Here is a 26,191-nt window from a genome sequence, read left to right as displayed (position 1 = left end):
ACCAATTATACAGAGCTAGATCGAGCTTACCGAACAAGTATCTCCTGTTCTGGGATTCCCTTTGATCTGGCTGTATGTAGCAGCTTTGGAGGGCGTCCACGTCATAAACTCTTTGCTGGCATGCACCGTTCTCCCCAAGTCGGGCTGTGCTCGGCAGCTATGTTGGACGTTCTCGTCCCACGATCTTTAGCTGGCAGGCGCCCAGTGTTCGGGAACTAGCATACTGCCTCCCAGTGCTTTCGTCTACATCACTCAGATGGATGGTGGTGTTCCTTGACGTGTTTCTCAGCCACTCAACCACGGCTGTTTCATCAGAAGTATCTCCCCCTCTACAAGGGACTGCTTTTATCCCATAGTTGCACCAATCAGTCACCATCTCATTATAACCCTTTCGACTCTGATGATTCATTTACTTATCCTGGTTTCTAATATATACACTCTCCATAAGGTACTATCATAACATTAAAAATTATATATATATATATATATATATATAGAGAGAGAGAGATATATATATATACATATATAGAGAGATATATATATATATATATATATAGATAGATAGATATATAACATATACAAACAATGCCTATATCGTTTTATTCATACAACACATCTTTACATTCCTTAGATGTTTACATAAATATTGCTCAATCAAATAATGTATATATACACACAATTCTACGGGCTAATGTTTCAGCAACTGACACACACACACATCTGCTACTTTAGTTCATCAATTGGCGCTATTCCCTAATTTGGACTATATATAATATTAGTCCGAATCAATCTTGCATTGTAAGTCTATATCACTTCCAGACAGACTATATTCCTTCATACTATCCCTAATTCCTTGGGTCTTATATCACTTATTTACACATCAAAGCAGAGACAGAATAGTTATTGTTTAACAATATTAATTTCTTTTATATTCGAGGTATACAGAGTAGGTTTGAGCATATTCCTATATTATATTTTTAGACTTTTAAATTATTTTATTTTTATATAAAAAATCAAAATAACTATAATATATTTATTACTCATCCATTTCAACACGCATTAGGTACCCTGTTATTATATTAGGTGGATAAGCCATGACCCTCATGGACCTGTGGTGTCATGACACCTCCACTAAATGGACCTCTCAAAGGGGACCACTACGATATAAAAACACAGCTAAACAGACAAGGTTGAAACCAATAACTTTTATCTAGCACTATATGTTATTCAATTCAATAGTGTCATTCAGGCTGCATGTAGGGAAGCCAATCCCGGGCCATTTTTTCAATCTCGGGTAACGGGATTGAAAAATGAGCAATCCCGGGATTGGCTTTTAACTATGTGGCTGCCCTCTCGATCCGCACACATAACTCACCATATACCGCGGGCGGGTGGGGAACATCCTCTGCTCTCTCCTGGCGGCTGCGGAATCCAGTATGTGGGTCGCACAGTCCGTAGTTTGAACATCCGATTTTTGGAACATAGGAGGGGTATTTTGAAAAAACCTGAAAACTCGTAGCTTGCCGAGGCACATCTTGAATTATGTGGTGGGATGAGAGATCTGAAAGTAAAAGCCATTGAACAGGTTAAGCGACTGTCCGGGGAGGGGACAGATATCGGCACCTGTGTAAGAAGGAGGCATTCTGGATTTTTAGGCTTCTAGTTTAACAAAGTTGTTCTAAAGAGACTCCGCATCTCCCTCCGTATTTCTCTAACGTCCTAAGTGGATGCTGGGGACTCCGTAAGGACCATGGGGATTAGCGGCTCCGCAGGAGACTGGGCACAACTAAAGAAAGCTTTAGGACTACCTGGTGTGCACTGGCTCCTCCCACTAAGACCCTCCTCCAGACCTCAGTTAGATTCTTGTGCCCAGCTGAGCTGGATGCACACTAGGGGCTCTCCTGAGCTCCTAAAAAGAAAGTATATTTAGGTTTTTTATTTTACAGTGAGATCTGCTGGCAACAGACTCACTGCAGCGAGGGACTAAGGGGAGAAGAAGCGAACCTACCTAACAGGTGGTAGTTTGGGCTTCTTAGGCTACTGGACACCATTAGCTCCAGAGGGATCGACCGCAGGACCCGACCTTGGTGTTCGTTCCCGGAGCCGCGCCGCCGCCCCCCTTACAGAGCCAGAAGCATGAAGAGTCCGGAAAATCGGCGGCAGAAGACTTCGGTCTTCACCAAGGTAGCGCACAGCACTGCAGCTGTGCGCCATTGCTCCTCATGTACACCTCACACTCCGGTCACTGATGGGTGCAGGGCGCTGGGGGGGCACCCTGAGGGCAATATATGACACCTTGGCTGGCAAATCTACATCATATATAGTCCTAGAGGCTATATAGATGTAAAATTACCCCTGCCAGTATTCCAGAAAAAGCGGGAGAAAGTCCGCCGAAAAAGGGGCGGGGCTTCTCCCTCAGCACACTGGCGCCATTTTCTCTTCACAGTGCAGCTGGAAGACAGCTCCCCAGGCTCTCCCCTGTAGTTTTCAGGCTCAAAGGGTTAAAAAGAGAGGGGGGCACTAAATTTAGGCGCAATATGTGTATACAAGCAGCTATTTGGGGAAAAATCACTCAGTTATAGTGTTAATCCCTGCATTATATAGCGCTCTGGTGTGTGCTGGCATACTCTCTCTCGGTCTCCCCAAAGGACTTTGTGGGGTCCTGTCCTCAGTCAGAGCATTCCCTGTGTGTGTGCGGTGTCGGTACGGCTGTGTCGACATGTTGGATGAGGAAGGTTACGTGGAGGCGGAGCAGAGGCCGATAAATGGGTTGTCGCCCCCTGTGGGGCCGACACCAGAGTGGATGGATAGGTGGAAGGTATTAACCGACCTTGTCAACTCCTTACATAAAAGGCTGGATGACGTAACAGCTGTGGGACAGCCGGCTTCTCAGCCCGCGCCTGCCCAGGCCTCTCAAAGGACAACAGGGGCTCAAAAAACGCCCGTTACCTCAGATGGCAGACACAGATGTCGACACGGAGTCTGACTCCAGTGTCGACGAGGTTGAGACATATACACAATCCACTAGGAACATCCGTTACATGATCTCGGCAATGAAAAATGTTACGCATTTTCTGACATGAACCCAAGTACCACATAAAAGGGGTTTTATTTTTGGGGAGAAAAAGCAGCCAGTGTTTTGTTCCCCCATCAGATGAATGAATGAAGTGTGTAAAGAAGCGTGGTTTCCCCCGATAAGAAACTGGTAATTTCTAAAAAGTTACTGATGGCGTACCCTTTCCCGCCAGTGGATAGGTCACGTTGGGAGATATCCCTTAGGGTGGATAAGGCGCTCACACGTTTGTCAAAAGGTGGCACTGCCGTCTTAGGATACGGCCACCTTGAAGGAACCTGCTGATAAAAAGCAGGAGGCGATCCTTAAGTCTGTATTTACACACTCAGGTTATATACTGAAACCTGCAATTGCCTCAGCATAAATAGTGCTGCTGCAGCGTGGTCTGATACCCTGTCAGATAATATTAATACGCTAAGACAGGGATAATATTTTGCTAACATTGAGCATATTTAAGACGTTGTCTAATATATAAAGGATGCACAGAGGGATATTTGCCGGCTGGCATCCAGAATTAATGCAATGTCCATTCTGCCAGGAGGGTATTAGAAACCCGGCAGTGGACAGGTGATGCTGCCTTTAAAAGGCACATGGAGATTCTGCCTTATAAGGGTGAGAAATTGTTTGGGGATGGTCTCTGGGACCTCGTATCAAGCAACAGCTGGGAAGAAAAAAAAATGTACCTCAGGTTTCCTCACAAAAGCTTAAGAAAGCACCGTATTTTCAGGTACAGTCCTTTCGGCTTCAGAAAAGCAAGCGGGTCAAAGGCGCTTCCTTTCTGCACAGAGACAAGGGAAGAAGGAAAAAGCTGCACCAGTCAGCCAGTTCCCAGGATCAAATATCTTCCCTCGCTTCCTCTGAGTCCACCGCATGACGCTGGGGCTCCACAGGTGGAGACAGGTGCGGTGGGGGCGCGTCTCGGGAACTGCAGGGACCAGTGGGCTTGCCCACAGGTGGATCCCTAGGTTCTGCAAGTAGTAGTTCGAGGCGACTCCCCCTCGCCGTTGCCTCACATCAGCCTTGCCTGCTGCCCTCAGAGAAAGGTAGTACTGGCGGCAATTCACAAGCTGTACTTCCAGCAGGTGAAATCAAGGTACCCCTCCTTCAACAAGGCCGGGGTTACTATTCCAAACTGTTGTGGTACCGAAACCAGACGGTTCGGTGAGACCCATTCTAAAATTGAAATCCTTGAACACTTATATACGAAGGTTCAAGTTCAAAATGGAATTATTGCAAGCCTGGAAAATTTCAGGGTATCACTGGACATCAAGGATGCTTACCTGCATGTCCCTATTTACCCTCTTCACCAGGTGTACCTCAAAATTGTGGTACAGGATTGTCATTACCAATTCCAGACGTTGCCGTTGGTCTGTCCCCGGCACCGAGGGTATTTACCAAGGTAATGTCCGAAGTACTTATCCCGTACTTGGACGATCTCCTTATAAAGGCAAGGTCCAGGGAGCAGTTGTTCGTCAGAGTAGCACTATCTCGGGAAGTGCTACAACAGCACGGCTGGATTCTGAATATTCCAAAGTCGCAGCTGGTTCCTACGACGCGTCTACTGTTCCTGGGTATGGTTCTGGACACAGAACAGGATAAAAAGGGTTTCTCCCGGAGGAGAAGTCCAAGGAGTTGGCGTCTTTAGACGGAGACCTCCTAATACAAATACAGGTGTCGGTGCATCAATGCACGCGAGCCTTGGGAAAGATGGTAGCTTCTTACGAAGAATTTCCATTCGCCAGTTCCCATGCAAGGATCTTCCAGTGGGATCTGTTGGACAAGTGGTCCGGGTCGCATCCTCAGATGCATCGGCGGATAACCCTGTCTCCAAGGGCCAGGGTGTCGCTGTGGTGGTGACTGCAGAGTGCTCATCTTCTAGGGGGCCGCAGATTCGGCATACAGGACTGGGTCCTGGTGACCACGGATGCCAGCCTTCAAGGCTGGGGGGCAGTCACACAGGGAAGAAACTTCCAAGGCCTATGGAAAAGTCAGGAGATTTCCCTACACATAAATATTCTGGAACTAAGGGCTATTTACAATGCCCTAAGTCAGGCTAGACTCCTGCTTCAACACCGGCCGGTGCTGATCCAGTCAGACAACATCACGGCGGTCGCTCATGTAAACCGACAGGGCGGCACAAGAAGCAGGATGGCGATGGCAGAAGCCACAAGGATTCTCCAATGGGCGGAAAATCATGTGTTAGCACTGTCAGCAGTGTTCATTCCCGGAGTGGACAACTGAGAAGCAGACTTACTCAGCAGACACGACCTCCACCCGGGAGAGTGGGGACTTCATCCAGAAGTCTTCCAAATGATTGTACACCGTTGGGAAAGGCCACGGGTGGTAAGGATGGCGTCCCGCCTCAACAAAAAGCTACAAAGATATTGCGCCAAGGTCAAGGGACCCTCAGGCAATAGCTGTGGACGCTCTGGTAACACCGTGGGTGTACCAGTCGGTGTATGTGTTCCCTTCTCTGCCTCTCATACCCAGGGTAATGAGAATAATAAGAAGGAGAGGAGTAAGAACTATACTCATTGTTCCGGGTGGCCAAGAAGAGCTTGGTACCCAGAACTCCAAGAAATGATCTCAGAGGACCCATGGCCTCTGCCGCTCAGACAGGACCTGCTGCAGCAGGGGGCCTGTCTGTTCCAAGACGTACCGCGGCTGCGTTTGACGGCATGGCGGTTGAACGCCGGATCCTGAAGGAAAAGGGCATTCCGGAGGAAGTTATCCCTACGCTATTTAAAGCCAGGAAAGAAGTGAACGCAAACCATTATCACCGCATATGGCGGAAATATGTTGCGTGCTGTGAGGCCAGTAAGGCCCCAAAGGAGGAATTTCAGCTAGGTCGATTTCTGCACTTCCTACAAGTCAGAGGTGACTATGGGCCTAAAATTGGGTTCCATTAAGGTCCAGATTTCGGCTCTATCGATTTTCTTCCAAAATAGAATTGGCTTCACTGCCTGAAGTTCAGACTTTTGTTAAGGGAGTGCTGCATAGTCAGCCCCCGTTTGTGCCTCCAGTGGCACCGTGGGATCTCAACGTAGTGTTGGATTTCCTGAAGTCGCATTGAGTTGAGCCACTTACATCCGTGGAGCTACAATACCTCACGTGGAAAGTGGTCATGCTGTGGACCCTGGCGTCGGCCAGGCGTGTATCAGAATTGGCGGCTTTGTCATTCAAAAGCCCTTATCTGTATTTTATATGGATAAGGCGGAATGGAGGACTCGTTCCCAATTCCTTCCTAAGGTGGTAGCAGTTTTTCATGTGAACCAACCTATTGTGGTGCCTGCGGCTACTTGGGACTTGGAGGATTCCAAGTTTCTGGACGTAGTCAGGGCCCTGAAAAGTATGTTTCCAGGACGGCTGGAGTCAGGAAAACTGACTCGCTATTTATCCTGTATGCACCCAACAAGCTGGGTGCTCCTGCTTCTAAGCAGACTATTGCTCGCTGGATCTGTAGCACGATTCAACTTGCACATTCTGCGGCTGGACTGCCGCACCCTAAATCTGTGAAAGCCCATTCCACGAGGAAAGTGGGCTCTTCTTGGGCGGCTGCCCGAGGGGTCTCGGCTTTACAAATTTGCCGAGCTGTTACTTGGTCGGGTTCAAACACTCTTGCAAGAGTCTACAAGTTCGATACCCTGGCTGAGGAGGACCTAGAGTTTGCTCATTCGGTGCTGCAGAGTCATCCGCACTCTCCCGCCCGTTTGGGAGCTTTGGTATAATCCCCATGGTCCTTACGGAGTCCCCAGCATCCACTTAGGACGTTAGAGAAAATAAGATTTTACTCACCGGTAAATCTATTTCTCGTAGTCCGTAGTGGATGCTGGGCGCCCATCCCAAGTGCGGATTGTCTGCAATACTTGTATATAGTTCTTGCCTAACTAAAGGGTTATTGTTGAGCCATCTGTTGAGAGGCTCAGTTGTTATCATACTGTTAACTGGGTATAGTATCACGAGTTATACGGTGTGATTGGTGTGGCTGGTATGAGTCTTACCCGGGATTCAAAATCCTTCCTTATTGTGTCAGCTCTTCCGGGCACAGTATCCTAACTGAGGTCTGGAGGAGGGTCTTAGTGGGAGGAGCCAGTGCACACCAGGTAGTCCTAAAGCTTTCTTTAGTTGTGCCCAGTCTCCTGCGGAGCCGCTAATCCCCATGGTCCTTACGGAGTCCCCAGCATCCACTACGGACTACGAGAAATAGATTTACCGTGAGTAAAATCTTATTTTCTTTTTCATCCACTAGGGGTCACTGGAGTACTCTTGGGGATATGGACGGTGTTAGCAAGGACAGGCACTAAATATTTACATTTCAGTAACTCTTCTCCCTTCCATACTCCCAGAATACATGGATAGGAAGCACAAGTGTGGACCTCCAGAGGGGGACATACATATTTTACTTTTAGATATTTTTGTTTTTATTGTTTTTTATACTTTTTTCTGTTTAGAATCCCTTCCCGGCTTACACAAAAGCTATGGGTCCGGGATTACAGAATCTGCTGCGTGCAGCTCTTGGCGTGTCGGGCCTCACAATAGCCCCCTCACAGCCACAAGCAGCTCAGCTAACTGCAGCTGAGGCTGCAGAAATGACTGGACGGAGCTTGCTGCAGAAGCCCCGTCAGAGCCCAAGAGCACAGGTCAGCTACCTTCAGCTGAGACTACAGAACGGAGCTTGCTAAATAAGCCCCGTCTGAGCACAGGATCACAGGTATTTATGACCGGGGCGGTCAGCTCATGCTGCCTTCCCGCCGGGTGGGGGGATTGCTATGTGCGTTGCCTCACTCTCAGGTCCCGCTGCTCCGCTCCCTGTCACACCACATGCACAGTATATTTTATACTCCCATTTCATCTCCGATTTTGCAAAGATAGTTATCATTTGCCTTATACATTCCCAGTTTCTGCTATGTTGCAGTCCTGACGATTCTATGCCAGGCTTACCTGCGCAAGATGAATATGAGAAGGGTGCATAGACCAGCAGTCACATAGTGTGGGTGCGTCAGTCTCTGACGTTTACAGAGACTGAGGAAACTCTGACAAATTATAAGGGGTCTTTCCTAGAACATCTCCAGTGTGTTTCTTATTTTTTTTCTCGGAATCTCTAAATAAGATGTTAATATAGAATCCTGATACACAGGTTTCTAAACCTCGCCGATTTAAGTCTAGTTACCCGTTTCCAAAGTCAGTAACATCTCCATGGGAGCTATGCTAAAGTCGATGTATTCAGCAGCAGGGGTGTTGCTTCGACCGCGTTTGGTTGGCATTTGGGTAACTACGGCGCTGCTTGTATGGATAACAGGACTCCGGTCCGCCCTACAAGACGACCACCTTATACTTCTCGCTGATCGAATCTGCGAAGCTGCTGATTATCTACGTACAGCTTCTACGGACGTCTGACTAGTCAGTTCTCGCCTTTCAGCGTCACTAGTTGCGGCACGACAAGCGCTCTGACTGCGTCCTTGGCAGGCGGAGGCAAAGGTCGAGAGAAGAATAGAAGCATTACCTTACGCGGAAGTTGTTTGGTCCTGAATTGGACAAATGGATTTTCAGATATACTCCGGACCAGCGTTCAAATCCTTTAGACCTCAGCCTTTTTGAGGCCGTGGTAGATGACCAACCCCACCTGGTGGACGAGGCAGAGGACGTGGTTTTAAACAAACCACCACCCGTCGTCAAAACGCTAAGGTCACCGACAAGCCAGTGGCATGATGGCCTTCCAGTCCATCTCGGATCTCCAGTTGTGGGGGCATGCCTTCATACGTTCCATTTGGTGTGGTTCCAGACGTCCACAGATGGGTGGATCCGCAATTTAGTGTTAAAAGGTTACACAATAGAGTTACTGTCTCCCATCACTGTGGTTTTTCAAGACAGGACTGCCTGTGTCGGAAGATAAGAAGGCGGTTCTCTACATTGCCATTCAGTCTCTGCTGGATTCAGCAGTTTTGATTCAGGTCCCTGTTCACCAACAAAGTCAGGGTTATTGTTCCAGTCTTTTTGTAAGACCAAAGCCGGATGGCTCGGTCAGACCAATATTGAACTTCAAGGGTCTCAATCAGTACGTCACTTACTACAGATTCAAGATGGAATCCCTGCGATCCATAATTGCAGGTTTAGAGCCACAGGAATTCATGATAGCTCTGGATCTCAAGAATGCGTACTTACACATTCCAATTTGGCCACCGCATCAGAGGTTCTTAAGGTTTGCGGTACGGCAAACCCATTACCAATTTCAGGCTCTACCGTTTGGCCTCTCGTCAGCGCCTCGGTTATTCACAAAAGTGATGTCTGTGATGATAGCTTATCTCAGATCCCTGGGAGTGATAATCGTTCCGTACTTGGACGATCTGCTCATCAAAGCTCCGTCTCAACAGAGGCTCCTCCAACATGCGTTGCTAATGTACAATGTACTAGTTCAGCAGGGTTAGATTGTCAACTTTAAGAGATCACATCTACTTCCGTCTCAATACGGTAAATCAAAGAGTACAGATTATTCGTCATCTGGTACACTTAGTGCTCAAGCCACGCACAGAAAAAGGTACATTTGTGCATTCGCATCTTAGGCACAATGGTGGCGGCTTTCGAAGCGCTTCAGTTTGGAAGATTTCACTCACGCCCTTTTCAACTGGATGTGCTCGCACAGCGGTCGGGCTCCCATCTGCAGATTCACCACAGGGTGAGGTTGTCGCCACGGCCCAGAGTATCTCTACTTTGGGGTTCAAAGTACACAATCTAACCGCAGGAAAACGGTTCGGCGCCTGGAATTGGATAATTCTAACGACGGACGCGAGTCTCAGAGGTTGGGGAGCTGTAGTTCAAAGTTGTCAGCTCCAGGGTCTCTGGGCGGATCACAAAAGATTGCGGTCTATAAATGTCCTGGAACTCCGGGCAATTTACAATGCACTACGATAAGCAGTGCACATGCTTCGGTCTCAGACTGTCCAGGTGCAGTCAGACAATGCGACGGCGGTCGCGTACACAAGGAGGAACGAGAAGCCGCATGGCCATGCGGGAAGTAGCTCGAATCCTCAATTGGGCCAAGCATCACCAAGTGATATTGTCGCCAGTGTTCATTCCGGGAGTGGACAACTGGGAGGCGGATTATCTCAGCTGTCGGGATTTTCATCCAGGAGAATGGGTATTAAATCCAGAAGTGTTTCACATGTTGGTCCGAAGGTGGGGTTACCCTCAAGGGGACCTGCTGGCATCTCGCCACAATCATCAAACGCCCCAGTATGTGTCCAGAACGAGAGATCCAAAGGCAGTGGCGGTGGATGCTCTCACAATCGCGTGGCCGTACAGCCTCGTGTACCTGTTTCCACCGTTTCCGCTGCTCCCTCTGTTGCTAAAACGGATCAAAAGCGAGTCTGCCACAGTCATACTAGTGGCGCCTCATTGGCCTCGGAGAGCTTGGTTCTCGGATCTCCGCGGTCTACTCGCAGACTATCCTTGGCCGCTCCCACTACGTCCGGATTTTTACAACAGGGTCCGTTCTTTTACCCCGATTTAGCGCGGCTGCGTTTGACGGGGTGGCTGTTGAGACCGCCCTCTTAAGAAGAGAGGGCATTCCAGAATCGGTTATACCAACCATGTTTACGTGCTAGGAAGCCAGTTACAGCAGCTCATTATTACAGAATTTGACGTGCCTATACAGGTTGGTGTGAAGCTCGGAAGTTTCCGACATCATCTTTCAAGTTATCCCGTCTTTTGTTATTTCTACAGACGGGGTTAGATGGAGGACTGCGTTTATCTACACTAAAGGTGCAGGTATCTGCTTTGTCAATTTACTTTCAAAGACGATTGGCTCTGTTGCCGTCTGTACACGCCTTTCTGCAAGGTGTCCTCACAGTACAGCGCCACCTACAGCGCCATGGGACTTGAAACTGGTTTTAGATTTCTTACAGTCTTCAAATTTTGAACCCTTACAACAAGTGGATATTAAGTTTCTTACTTAGAAAACAATGTTTCTACTAGCCTTAGCTTCTGCAAGGCGTGTTTCAGATTTGGGTGCCTTGTCATGCAAGCCACCGTATTTGGTGTTTCATGATGACAGAGCGGAACTTCGGACGAATCCCGCTTTCTTACCAAAGGTAGTGTCATCATTTCACATCAAACAACCAATAGTAGTTCCTGTGTTAACAGGAAATTCTAGAACTTTGGATGTGGTACGCGCATTACGCGTTTATGTATCCCGAACGTCTACAGTTCGTAAGACGGATACGTTGTTTGTTCTCTATGATGCTGCCAAGATGGGTTGGCCAGCTTCTAAGCAGACCTTATACAGATGGATAAAACTGACCATACGTCAGGCTTACCTTCATGCTAGGTTACAGCCGCCTACATCAGTAACGGCTCATTCCACACGTTCTGTGGGAACTTCATGGGCAGCTGGTTGTGGGGCTTCTACGACGCAGCTTTGCCGTGCGGCTACATGGTCATCAGTGCACCCGTTTGTGCGCTTTTACAAGTTTGATACGGTTGCGGCATCAGCATCTAGCTTTGGTCGCCTAGTGTTACAGGTGCCAAACAGCTCTCCCGCCCACGGGGGAAACTTTGGTACGTCCCATTGTACTCCAGTGACCCCTAGTGGATGAAAAAGAAAATAGGATTTTGGTACTTACCAGGTAAATCCTTTTCTTTGAATCCATAGGGGGCACTGGACGCCCACCCAGAGCAGTTTTACCTGGTTTGTGGTAAGTTCAGGGGATCTTATGGTAACACACTCTCACCGACTAGTTCAAATTATCAAGTTCTATCGGTTATGGTGTCAACTGTTTCGTTGTCAGTTACGTTATGTGTCAACTTTATTGTTGTCCATTATGTTATAATGTTATAGGTAATTCTCCATTGTTCATCCTCTCTATCGCTCCTGTTCGCCTCAGGAAAAAACACTGAGGTATTCTGGGAGTATAGAAGGGAGGAAAGTAACTGAAATTTAAATATTCAGTGCCTGTCCTTGCTAACACCGTCCATATCCCCAAGAGTACTCCAGTGCCCCCTATGGATTCAAAGAAAAGGATTTACCTGGTAAGTACCAAAATCCTATTTTATAACCTTACACAATGCTCTCTAAATCTACTGCTAGATCGTTAATGAAAATGTTGAATAATAATGGTCCAAGTACAGACCCTTGTGGCGCACCACTTAATACTTCAGTTCAATGTGAAAATGTTCCATTTACCACAACGTGCTGCTCCCTATTATCTAACCAATTTCTGACCCAAGTGCATATTCTGCTCCCTAGCCCAGTTCTAGTAACTTTTATAGATATGTCGCATGTGTGGTACTGTGTCGAAAGCTTTAGCAAAGTCTAAAAAGATTACCCTCCTTACCCTGATAAAGGTTCGCACTAACTGTTTCATAAAAACCTAGTAAGTTTGTTTGACATGATCTATCCTTCACAAATCCATGTTGGTTCCTATTAATAGCCTTATTGGCTTCAATTAAGTTATGTATACTATCCCTATAGAATACCTTCCAGTACTTTCCCCGCTAAAGATGCAAGACTAACTGGTCTATAATTACCCAGTTCGGCTTTACTTCCCTTTTTGAATATCTGTACTACTTCCGCTATACGCCAGTCTTTGGGAACCATATCTGATGTAAGTGAGTAATTGAAGATCAAAAACTGGGGACTTCCGGTGGGCGGAGCATCGTGATGGCCGCATTTTACTGAGGTCTCCGTCTCCCTGGATAGAATCTGCTTCCATCACACAGCAAATTTCACACAATCAAAACAAAACCCAGTAAAGATTGTGTAGGAGGTTTAGAGCTGCCTAACGATCTGACTATTGGGGAGCTCGGAGCAAACATCCACTGGACGTCTGCCTGCTAATCCTGAGGCCTCCCTGTTTCCCGGTGGCGTGGTTCGGCGCCTTTACTGCCCGGGTGCCTACCTGAGCGGGGCCTGATTTCCCTCCCTGGACCCAACACTGAAAACTCACCGAGAATCTCTGCCGAGGATCCTGTGTGCTGGAGAGAGACGTCGGGTGGACGGTGTCCCGTTTGTGCTGCTCCGAGCGCTTTGACTAGACCTTTCGGGGCGAGGGACTGCGCCGGGTACGGAGCCCGCCGCATAGACTGTGACTCGCCCACGCCACCCTGTCCGGACCTATACTACTGGCTGCCCCGGGTGCCGACTCATAGGGTCCCGTGGATCCAAGCGTGTGAGGCCTGTTGGGGCTGGCGCGCCAAGTGTGAAATACGGCGGAGCGGAAGAGCAGGGCGCGTGCTGAGAGGCGACATCGGTCCTGCTACAACCACCAGGGTTGCCCACCATCCCACCCTGCCAAACTGACGGAGATCCGGGACGGCCGAGAAGGTCACCGCACCTCCGAACATCCAGGCTGGTCTCCCGCGTAACTCAGACGTTTCAGCCTACTTAACCTGCACGCGCAGTGCTGGGGGACCTGCTATCAAGGAGATCTAACCACAGAAGTGGAGTGGCCGGGACAGCGGAGATCGGTTCCATCAGAGAGTGTGAGAAAGAGGACTTTGCCACCCAGCACCTGTCAGACGGCATAATTGACTGGGACACAGTCCCATGCAGGTAGTGTCGGTGAACACACAGACGGAAAAGTCCCATTGTAGGAGCATCAAGACTCTCCTTATACTAGTCCTATATTACTTACATTGTTCCCACTTCTCTCTACATCTCTCCCTTTTTATTTGTTTTTCATTTTCTGAATACTACCATATTCCCTCGTACATCTAGCACCGGAATGCTTGAACCCTCCTGTTTCCTTTTCTCTACATAAGTTTGTCTGTCTGGTAATATGTTACATGCCTGCCATCTAGTGGCGACCGAGGTATAGCACAACTAGCTTCAATACTGCTGATATACCCAAGTACCCAGGGCAGTTTTAAAATCAGCAAGGCCATAGCACAACTAGGGACATTACTCCAGCTTTACTCTGTTACACCTATTTGCATTGTGCATTATAAGGTACCTGGTTAGACGTGCCTCTTCCCTTGCCCCGCTGTAACTCCCTGCGTCATAATTGTAGGATATCGGGCGCTGTCAATTCTAATAGGGAAAAGCAGCGGTGCCATTGGACGGTACGAGATTATAACAGCTCAATCCCCACAGGAAGGTATTATCAGCTACCGTATTTTTCATTTGACCTCAATTCTGCACGTAATAGTACTGTTGGGGTGCTGGGGGGAGGGAGGGGGTTGGCTCCCCTTTTTCGTTTTCTTTCCCTTTTTTTTTTTTTTTCTTGCCTGATATCAGTGGTGTTACCAATCACAGAACATAGTTCTCTGTGAGACCTCCATCACGTTAGAATTTGCTGAATGCCTGACACGCCATTCAGCGCAATAATGTGATTCAAAAATTACATGGTTCGCTTGCCTAACCATCATGTTATGTGATATTCTGTTTTCAGTTTTCCCTTATTAGGGGGCACACCCAATTTCTGGTCAAAGACAACCATCCATAGCATGGACAGATTTCTAGACAGGTCCCAATTGTCAAACATGAAAAATAGGAACAAGGGTAAGAATACCCAACCCTCGAGCTCCACCACACGTGGTTCGGTTAACTCTTCCCCATCCATCACACCTCCAGAAAGCCCCCCCTTGGGAGGCACAGATGGCCCCTCTAGTTTGCCGAATCCAACACAAACAACACAAATTGAACAAAAATTGGATGCCATTCAGGCCTCTATTAACACTATTCTAACACACTTGGAAACAAACACTAAACGCTTAGTAGAGGTAGAACAACGTACCACTACCAATGAAGACGCCATTTCTGAACTCAAACAATTTGCTGAGGCACAAGTCCAACTCAACATCAAACTAGAATCTAAACTAGAAGATTTAGAAAACAGAACCAGACGGAGTAACCTGAGGTTCCTAGGCATCCCCGAATCCATTAAGGGATCAGACCTAATGGACCTCCTTAGCACTGACATCATTTCCGTACTGAATATTCCCACCCCATCAGGTACAGTTATGATCGAAAGAGCACATCGCATAGGGCCCGAAAGAGAAAACCGAGATGCGCGGCCAAGGCCGGTCATAGCCAAATTCCTGAACTATAGGGATAAAGAAAACGTCTTAATGGCCTACCGCAGACGACGTACTCTCCTAGTCCGTGACTTCCAAATCCTGATATTTCAGGACTTTTCTAATGCGGTTACTCAGAAACGTAGAGAATTCACACCTATCTGTAAACATCTCTTTGAAAACAACATCAAATTTGCCCTACTATATCCTGCCAAACTCAGAGTAACCACTGATGGCAAAACCCACATGTTTGATGACCCTACTCAGGCCAGAAGTTGTCTTAAACTCACTACACCCACCTCAGCTACCAACCCGCCCCCGAATGGGTGATGGCTGGGACTATTACAAGTTAGCAAGGCTAGCGATACCATACTAATGTCGCATTCCTGGTATAACCCCAGGAACCTCGCCCATCAACAATGGGCGATAGACAGGAACCAAATGTACTACAGGTTGAGTATCTCTTATCCAAAATGCTTGGGACCAGCAGTATTTTGGATATGGGATTTTTCCGTGTTTTGGAATAATTGTATACCATAATGAGATATCATGGTGATGCGACCTAAATCTAAGCACATAATGCATTTATATTACATATACACCTTATACACACAGCCTGAAGGTCATTTTCGCCAATATTTTTTATAACTTTGTGCATTAAAAAAAGTGTGTGTACATTCACACAATTCATTTATGTTTCATATACACCTTATACACACAGCCTGAAGGTCATTAAATACAATATTTTTAATAACTTTGTGTATTAAACAAAGTTTGTGAACATTGAGCCATCAAAAAAGAAAGTTTTCACTATCTCACTTTCACTCAAAAAAGTCCGTATTTCGGAATATTCCGTATTTCGGAATATTTGGATAAGGGATACTCAACCTGTACTGTTATTGTTGATGTTAATTTGCTTGTTCTTTTCTCTTCTTTATTTCCCCCCTGCTTTACCCCTCTTTCCCAGGCCAGGCGCGTCCGAGTCTCATTCTCAATCTGGTAAGTCGTCCCACATGTGCTCTGCTAGCTGGGACAGGGCAGATGTACCGTATTCCTCAATTAACACACACACGAACCTGGTTAGAACTGGCATAGGATGACACAAACACAATCCCTTAAAACGCAGTTCCCGCAGGTCACCTCTAATTCTTTCAGATTTTTATCATGGAATGTAGCAGGCTTGAATTCAGCTATCAAGCGACGTAGAGTGCTAACACACTTAAAACGAGCTCACCCAGACATAATATTCTTACAAGAAACCCACTGGCTGAAAAACTCAAACCCTACTTTAAAAAGCCCCTGGCTAGGGGATTGCATTTCGGCTTCTTATTGCAAGAAAAAAAGAGGGGTAGCAATCTTATTTGCCAGGAACCTCAATTATGAAGTGACCAAAACTATTGCTGATCCAGAAGGCAGATTCCTCATGTTAAATATAACACTACATTGCGAACAGTTTACACTTTTCAACATATACGCACCGAACTCACCTAATTTTTCATTCTTTCAGACAATATCTAACTTGCTAATGCAACATGCCACACCTAACTTAATCATCGGAGGTGACATGAACTCATTGCATGACACCACCCTAGATCATTCAAAATCTCCGGTGAACCCGTCTCCTCACAATAAAGAAGGCATCTCCCTTTTGTGCTCTCAGCATTCTCTGTTGGATGTATGGAGGCTCCAAAATGGTTTCAGCAGAGAGTACACATATCACTCACGAGTACATGACACCTTTACAAGACTAGACTATATTCTCCTAGAAGAATCCCTGTTTACGCGAGTTATCCGCACATCTATAGATAACATCATAATTTCAGACCATGCTCCGATATTGTGTGATATAGAAAGGAGAAACCCCCTACACACCTAAACTGTGGCGCTTCCCGACATATCTATCACAAAATGAAGATTTCCAAAAATATCTCAAAACTAATTGGCAATCTTATGTAGATGACAACATACAACATTGGGATGATATAGTTCTATTTTGGGAAGCCTCCAAAGCAGTAATGCGAGGACACATAATATCATATGTAGCTAAACGTAACAAAGATAGGAGGGAACAATTAAATTCTTTAACTAATAGGCTACGACACTCGCACCAGCAATATATACTTTCTGCTACAGAGGAAAATAAATCCATATATCTACAGGAGAAGGGGTTATTGGAAGCCTTTCTCTTACAAGAAGCAAAACTTAAGACCGAATATTTGAAAAATCAGTATCATAGATGGGGGGGCAAGTCTGGACGACTTCTGGCATTTATGGCAAAACAACAAAAGAAAAAATGCTATATCACGAAACTGCTAGATCAGGGCTCCGGAGTAACTGTCACCTCCCACCCAGATATTCTAAACTTACTGGAATCCTATTTCGCCGACATGTATAAATCCAGCGAACCCAATCAACAGACCATAGATGCCTTCTTAGAGAACGTGGGTTTGCCTAAACTAACATCAGATCAAATGGTGGGCCTTAATAGTCCAATCACAGAACAAGAGATCCTTGTAACCATTGAGTCTCTGAAATCAAACAAAGCACCAGGACCAGATGGCTTAAATGCCAACTACTACAAAATTATAAAGCCTGAAATAATCCCAACACTTTCCACTTTGTTCCAGCAGATTTATAACAATAAGGTCCCATACCCATCATTTAACGAAGCTGTAACATTACTACTACCTAAACCAGGCAAAGATGCCTCTCTTATGGAATCTTACAGGCCAATTGCATTGTTAAATCAAGACTACAAAATCCTGGCCAGAATACTATCTACTAGACTACAAAACTTAATGCCATCTCTTCTTACTCCACATCAATTGGGCTTCACAACGGGGCGACATTCTGTCCTAGGGATCCGCTCTGCGATAGCGGTATTAGCTTCCTCGCCAGCAAACAAGGCCTCATCAAATGTAATACTGGGTTTGGACGCAGAGAAGGCCTTTGACAAAGTCTTATGGGAATATCTGTTCAAGGTGTTAGATCATAGGGGATTTGGAACCCTTTTTGTGGAGATGATCAAATATTTCTACTTAAAACCCAATACCAGGCTGTTGATCAATGGCCTTCTCGGCAAGCCATTTCAGATGCATCGAGGAACACGCCAGGGTTGTCCATTATCACCTCTATTGTTCAACCTGGCATTGGACCCCCTATTGCGCCATTTACAACAATGGCCGACCCTTCAAGGGGCAAAAATTGGAAACCAGGAATTAAAACTGCAAGCCTTTGCCGATGACTTAATGCTGTTTATCTCTAACCCCGAGGAGAGCTTGGACCCATTGTTCCATACCCTCAATCACTTTGGCTCGTTCTCGGGATTTCGGATTAACCTATCCAAATCAAAGGCAATGGCTCTAGGCAATCGCCCCTACACTCCACATAATTCCTTTGGAGGATTGCAGTGGACCTCTTCCCAGATACAATATTTGGGGATCAATCTAACCAAAAATATCCACAATCTGTATTACACAAACATAACCCCACTTATTGAAAAAGTGGAAACTGAACTTGAGGGTTGGCAACATCTACAATTGTCATATCTGGGAAGAGCCAACTTAATCAAACTTATCACCTTTCCAAAGTTGTTATATCCATTACAAGTTCTTCCACTCACACTTACTCTGTCTGACGAAAAAAAAATCGTAGAATCATTCCGAAAATTTATCTGGGCCAAGAAGAGACCAAGAATTAGTCTAAAGATACTACAAAAGACTAGAGAAGAGGGTGGGATAAATTTCCCTAACGTTAAACTGTACAACCAAGCAGCCACCTGTAGATATATTAAGGATTGGCTCCATGGCTTAGACCAGTATGCAAACTACACACTAGAAAAGCAATTTCTTTCTAACCTAGACTTGACCTGTTTCTTACACTTACCCAAACATGAGATTCCCCCACACATACTAGACAATCCCCTGCTCATGTCAACATGGTCAACATGGCACACAATACGCAACAAAGCTAAATTACACACACTCTATTCTTTACATCTCCCCTTTATGAGCAACATCAACTTCCAACATGGCTTGGCGAATCAACCATTCAGATCGTGGCGTGAGCAGGGACTGCGCACAGTTAGACACCTTACAAACTTAGACACAAAAAAACCTCTTACCTATACACAAGCGTACTCTAGATACGACTTTTTGATAATGTGTAATCTGGCCTTCCTTCAGGCGCAACATTACACTAGTAAAGTACTAAAGTGTTTAAGCGTAGATGACTGGCGCAATCCGATAGATGACGCCTTTCTAGCTGTGAACTACTCGGCAAAGGCCATATCTTACTTTTACAAAATATTACGGTTGCCTTATCACAATGGCCAATATCAAACGGGCATCACAAAATGGCAAACACACTTTCCCAATTTGAGGGAAGAGGATATTTTGAAAGGTCTATTGTATTCTGTAAAAACAATTTCAGCCACTTCCTACAAGGACATGTTTTTTAAGATATTCTATAGAGGTTACCTATCCCCCCACCGGTGTAACTTAATTGGTATAAGTACCTCACCCGTGTGTCACAAATGCACCAGCCCTGCAGCAACCTTATACCATTGTCTGTGGGAGTGTCCCATGATTCAGCGTTTCTGGTTGGCGGTGAGACGATTTGCAATCAACCATCTGGTGAACTTTCTAATATTGACCCCGGCTTGGGCGGTCTTCGGAATCTTACCGAACTCTCCGAAAATTTCAGTCGGTTGCAAAAAATTATTGCTGTTTGTCTCATCGGTAGCCAGGAAATGCATACTGCAGCATTGGATTTCCCCCACACCTCCGTCCCTTGTCATGTTCAAAGACAAGCTATTTCAATTGTTTAAACTGGAATGGACTGAAACCACACTTCATAAAGACTCTCAGATTGAGAACTTCTTTTCAGTTTGGGAAAGCTATATAGACACTTTAACCATTGAATCTAGAAGGCAAATACACAACTGCTCTCGTATGAACGTCTGGTATGAGACTAGATTGTTCGCACAGGACCCTCCAATTAACTTGAGTTAAGATGGGTTGGATGATTCGGACGCGCATGGCTTCACACCCCCGCGCCCCCCCCCCCCCCCTCCTCCGCTTCTTCCCCCTCTTCTTCTTTCTATGTTGTCTCTAATTTTTCTTAATCAGATGTTAAACTACTTTTATCATATGTACAAAGAAAAGTCATGACAAAAAGCACTAAAGTGATTGCAATGGTAAATTTATTGAATACCAATGTCAGTAACGTAATCTTACAACGTGAATTTCACTATACATTTCCACATTGTTATATCAAGAGTCAGAAAATGTCAGAAAAAGTTTGCAATGCATAACATGACTACATTTGTTACTTTGTCTGTTCAATCTGCAATAAAAACATTTTTGAAGAAAAAAAAAAAGATCAAAAACTGCGGTTTTGTTAGTTCAGAGTGAAGCTCCATGAGAACCCTTGGGTGAATTCCGTCATTATTAATTATTATTAATCTTAATTTTTTTTTAGTCTGTCACAGACTACGTCCTCACTCAAATAAACACTAAGCAGTGAGACATTATCTTTGTTGAGATTGTGTGTTAATCCTTGCATCTGGTCCTCTTTTGAATACCGATGAGAAAAACTCATTTAATTTATCCGCAATGTCGTTATCGTTTTTGATTTAAAAACTCCCAGCTTGTCCTTTAAAGGGCCTATAATCTTTTGCTGTTGATATATTTAAAACATTTGGGGGGTTTGATTTGCTTTCCTTCGCTACTAGCTTTTCAGTTTCCACTTTAGCCGCTCTTTTATTTCTTTTTTGTATATTTTGTTACAATCATTATAGTGCTAGAATGACTGCATTCCCGTCTGGTTTGTATTTTAATTTTTTTTTTATTAAATGTAATAGCTGAGATATCCTTGTATCCACCATTGCATACCCCATATAGCTGTGTACTATACTGCATATACAGTATGAGAAAAGGTGCCCACATGCGGGGTTCAGAGTGATGGGAATAAAATGTTTTCATCAATTTGTCCATAACAAAATCCATTAGGGAACATCCCATGTATATCGCATTTGAGCTAATCTAGTTAAACAGCCATATCATTAACAACATATCATTAAGTGTATTTGTTGCCCAAAGCAACTAATCCGCTTCTTACTGTCATTTATCTAGCACAGTCTTTGAATTGACAGTTAGAAGCATATTGGATGCTTTGGCCAATTACTCTACTTTATCTCTCTCCAAGACTGATATATGTTCCCTTATGTTTTAAAATGCACGTTTTTTATATAACCTTTCTTGGAGCATTTCATGTTCTGGAGTACATGTACAGCTAATGGTTTTCTGTTTAATATTAGTGGCCCCGTCGTCTGTATCAACACTAAGCCCCACCGCTGTAACCTCTGGATTAGACAAACGCTTGGGCCCTCGACTTCTGCTAATACCAGTTTCCACTGGTTCTACTCCTGTTCGCCCAGTGCAGTGTGTGCAGACAGCCCCTGGGCAGAAAATGGTCTTGCAGCCTATTAAGACTCCTAATGGAGTGAACTTATTTAGACACCCTAATGGGCAAATTCTCCAGCTTGTGCCATTGCACCAAGTTCGTACTGGGAACACTCAGCAAAGCAGTCAGCAAGTTGTCATCCGTAAACAAGGTACCGTGGACATAAACTATATATTGAGATGGGTACATTTATACTGATGTTTACTAATATGCTTAATTCATTCTTCTTTCAATATCTACTGAACTGGCACCAATAGCAGCCACAGCAGTTACCTGCCAATATTGGTAACCTCTTATTTCTTTATCATCCACTAGGGGTCACTGGAGTACTCTTGGGATATGGACGGGCTTCCGTAGGAACAGCACTGAATATTTAAATTTAGAACACTCCACCCCTCCATATCCCCGAGTACCTCTCAGTGTTTTTTCTGTGCTCGAAGTAGTAACAGCTAATGTGGCTGAGTCCACACTTACTTTGAATTATTTTTATTTTTTCTATTTTATGTATCCCTTTCCCCCTTCCAAAAGGCAGGGTCAGGGATAGTGCAGCTGCTGATAGCAGCAGGGGCGTGTCGGGCCTCTCTGAAAGAGCTCCCTCACAGCCACACACACACACTTCCTGCAGGCTGGCCGGCGCTTACTAAGAAGCCCCGTCGGAGCCTCATTACAGACAACTATTGCAGGTATGTGAGGAATGAGAACGGGGCGGTCAGCTTCCGCTGCCGTCCCGACGAGGGGAGAAGGCGCTGGTGTTCTTTCTGACTGCGGCTGCAGCAGCGCCGGCCGCCGGGTAACGCTCAGCTGCTGGCCGCCGGGTAATGCTGGCCGCCGGGTCTCAGCTCCAGCGCTTCTTACATGCTCCGGCCGCCGCTACAGGCCATCTGCTCCCCGCGTCTGGTCCGCCGCTTCTCCCAATGCTCCGGCCGCCGCTTGTATCCGCTGGGGGCCGTAGTCATAGCGCTAAGCTCCCAGTTTATCAGGTGCCCGATGCCCGGCCCGCACTGCACGCTACGGAGCAGCTGCGAGGGGGGGGGGGGAGAAGGGACAGCAGCAGGCTGTTGAATGCCACACATTTATATATATAATATATAATGAGGCTTTTGCTGGCAGGGAGACTGTATAACATCAGTATGGAATGCACTGTGATTATGTGTATAAGCATGGCAGCCATTAACCATGCTTCCTGTGGCAGCCATTAATCATGCTTCCTGTGTCTGTCTCCTGTGTTTCCAGAACGTTCCTGTCCTACATCTCTACTCCACCGGAGGCGCAGGGGTGTTAGTGGGAATTTGGGATCACATTTCATACTACTGGCCACGTGTACTGCACTTGGCCAGATTTATATACAGAGACACCTTACTGCTATTTTACTGAGTCGTGCAGGTGTCTGTTTTTTGTGTATTGTATTGTCTGTCGCCATAATGAGTAAGGCACCAGCAAAAACTAAAAAGCATAATTGCAAAGTCTGTAACAGTGTATTACCGGATGGATCTACCACATGTACAGTATGTTTTGTGAATTCGGTTCAGAATACCATTTCTGCTCCTGTTATACAACCAATTTCCTCACCGGACCCTCGGTGGGGTATGTTAGTAAATGTACTGGATAGGTTACAATCAGAATTGACCGCCGCTCGTCAGGAGCGGGAAACGGTAAGATCTGAGTCTAGGGTGAGACCGCCAGAACTACCGGAGGCGTCTCAGTCTTGCGCAAGGTCCAAATCCATTTTGGGTAAACGGGATAACTTTCATATGTCTTATGATTTTCCAGTGTCTGCTATGTTGCATTCTGACGATTCCATGCCAGACCTCACGGAACAAGATGAGGGTGAGGAGGGCGAAGTGGAGTCAGATGGCGAGGATGTTAACAGTTCCGGCATTGATGATCTCATCAGAGCGGTACGTCAGTCTCTGAGGTTTCCTGAAGCTGAGCAGCCTCTCACAAATGATCAGGTCGTATTTACTAAACGACGGAAGACGCCAATAAGTTTTCCTGTGTCGGATTCTCTAAATCAGATGTTAGTAGAAACACGACAGAATCCAGATAAACGGTTTTCTATACCTCGCAGATTTAAGTCTAGTTACCCGTTTCCAGACTCGGTAACGTGTACATGGGAGAATCCACCAATAGTTGATTCGTCAGTGTCCAAGCTTACCAAGAAATTAACCATACCAGTGCCATCAGCTACTACGCTTAAAGATCCTTCAGATCGCAAGATAGAAACTATGCTAAAATCCATGTATGTAGCAGCAGGTGTGATGCTAAGACCTGGATTGGTTGGCATTTGGGTCACTAAGGCGCTCATAATATGGCTTACAGAACTCAAATCTGCTTTACATGACGAAAACCTGATAATTCTTGTAAATCAAATGATTGAGGCTGTAGAGTATCTCTGTACAGCATCTACTGACGTCTGTCAGCTCACTTCTCGTATTTCATCGTCGCTAATTACGGCACGAAGAGCACTCTACCTGCGTACTTATCAGGCAGAGGTCAAACGAAGTATAGAGGCGTTGCCTTACGATGGAAAGAAGTTGTTTGGTCCAGAATTGGACGCATGGATTGCGGAGGCTACGGGAGGTAAGTCTGTTTTCTTACCATTGCCTCCACCGGTTCCAAGAAGAAGGTACGCTGGACCTTCGTTCAAATCCTTTAGACCTCAGCCCTTTCGAGGACGTGGCAGAGGATCAGCCACGCCTGCTAGACGTGGTCGCGGATGTGGTTTCCATCAAACCAACACAACTCGCCAAGACGCTAAGGTTACCGACAAGCCAGTGGCATGACGGCTTACCAGCCCATCTCGGTTCTCCAATTGTGGGAGCACGCCTTCAGACGTTCCATGTGGCGTGGTTCCACACATCCGCGGATGGCTGGATCCGCAATTTAGTGTTAAAAGGTTACAAAATAGAGTTCGACTGTCTTCCGCCTCTGCGGTTTTTCAAGACAGGATTGCCTCTGTCGGACGACAAGAGGAGGGTTTTGCAAATTGCCATTCAGTCCCTACTGGATTCGGCAGTGTTGATTCCGGTCCCTGTACACCAACAGGGTCAGGGTTATTATTCAAGTCTGTTTGTGGTCCCGAAGCCGGATGGCTCAGTCAGACCAATATTGAACTTAAAGGGGCTCAATCAGTACGTAACTTACTACAGATTCAAGATGGAGTCTCTACGTTCGGTGATTGCGGGTTTAGAGGCAAAGGAATTTATGATTGCGCTAGACCTCAAGGATGCGTACTTACACATTCCAATTTGGCAGCCTCATCAGAAATTCTTACGGTTTGCAATACGCCAGAACCATTACCAGTTTCAGGCTCTACCGTTTGGTCTGTCATCAGCGCCACGGGTATTCACCAAAGTGATGTCTGTGATGATAGCTCACCTCAGATCCCTGGGAGTGACAATAGTTCCGTATTTAGACGATCTGCTCATCAAAGCTCCGTCTCAACAGATACTTCTCCAACATGCGCTGCTAACATACAATGTACTGGTTCACCACGGTTGGATTGTCAACTTCAAGAAATCACATCTAATTCCGTCTCAACGCCTTCAGTTCCTAGGTATGATTCTCGATACGGTCAATCAAAGAATTTACCTACCACAGCAGAAAGTACAAATGCTACGCCATCTAGTACAATTAGTGCTCAAGCCACGCACAGTGTCGGTACACTTGTGCATTCGCCTCTTAGGCACAATGGTGGCAGCTTTCGAGGCGCTTCAGTTCGGAAGATTTCACTCTCGTCCATTTCAGCTGAATGTGCTTGCCCAGTGGTCGGGCTCGCATCTGCAGATTCACCACAGGGTGAGGTTGTCACCAACAGCAAGAGTATCTCTGCTCTGGTGGCTCAAGGAACACAATTTAACCGCAGGAAGACGGTTCGGAGGTTGGAATTGGATAATTCTAACTACGGACGCCAGTCTCAGAGGTTGGGGAGCGGTAATTCAAAATTGTCAGCTCCAGGGTCTCTGGGCGGATCACGAGAAATTGCTTTCTATAAATGTTCTAGAACTCCGCGCAATTTACAATGCGCTACGACAAGCAGTGCACGTGCTTCGCTCTCAGCCTGTCCAAGTGCAGTCGGACAATGCGACGGCGGTCGCATACATCAACAAACAAGGAGGAACGAGAAGCCGCATGGCAATGCGGGAAGTAGCTCGAATCCTCAATTGGGCGGAATGCCACCAGGTGATATTGTCGGCAGTGTTCATTCCGGGAGTGGACAACTGGGAAGCGGATTATCTCAGTCGTCGGGATTTTCATCCAGGCGAATGGGCATTAAATCCAGAAGTGTTTCGCATGTTGGTTCAGCGATGGGGTTATCCTCAGGTGGACCTGATGGCGTCTCGACACAATCACCAGACATTCCAGTATGTGTCCAGAACAAGAGATCCACAGGCAGTGGCGGTGGATGCTCTCACGGTCGAGTGGCCGTACAGTCTTGTGTATCTGTTTCCACCGTTTCCGTTGCTCCCTCTGGTGCTAAAACGAATCAAAAGAGAGACTGTCACAGTCATACTAGTGGCGCCTCATTGGCCTCGGAGAGCTTGGTACTCGGATCTCCGAGGATTACTCGCAGACGATCCTTGGCCGCTCCCGCTACGTCCAGACCTGTTACAACAGGGTCCATTCCTTTACACCGATTTAGCG

The 26,191-nt window shown here is 46.1% G+C and overlaps 1 protein-coding gene across 12 annotated transcripts in view; it reads left to right on the top strand.

Moving 5' to 3' along the window:
- The window catches only part of MGA (MAX dimerization protein MGA), a 428,176-nt gene that overhangs the window by 287,443 nt on the left and 114,542 nt on the right, over positions 1-26,191 (top strand). For all 12 annotated transcript variants that reach the window (XM_063947913.1, XM_063947912.1, XM_063947915.1 and 9 more), the window contains one exon: positions 21,402-21,698. In XM_063947913.1, the coding sequence (XP_063803983.1) occupies positions 21,402-21,698 (297 nt within the window). The remainder of the gene's footprint in view (positions 1-21,401; positions 21,699-26,191) is intronic.

The sequence above is a fragment of the Pseudophryne corroboree genome, chromosome 12, assembly GCF_028390025.1.
Source record: "Pseudophryne corroboree isolate aPseCor3 chromosome 12, aPseCor3.hap2, whole genome shotgun sequence".
Classification (NCBI taxonomy): Eukaryota; Metazoa; Chordata; class Amphibia; order Anura; family Myobatrachidae; genus Pseudophryne; species Pseudophryne corroboree.
Note: the sequence above shows the minus strand (reverse complement) of the source record. Positions and strands in the feature narration are given on the sequence as shown.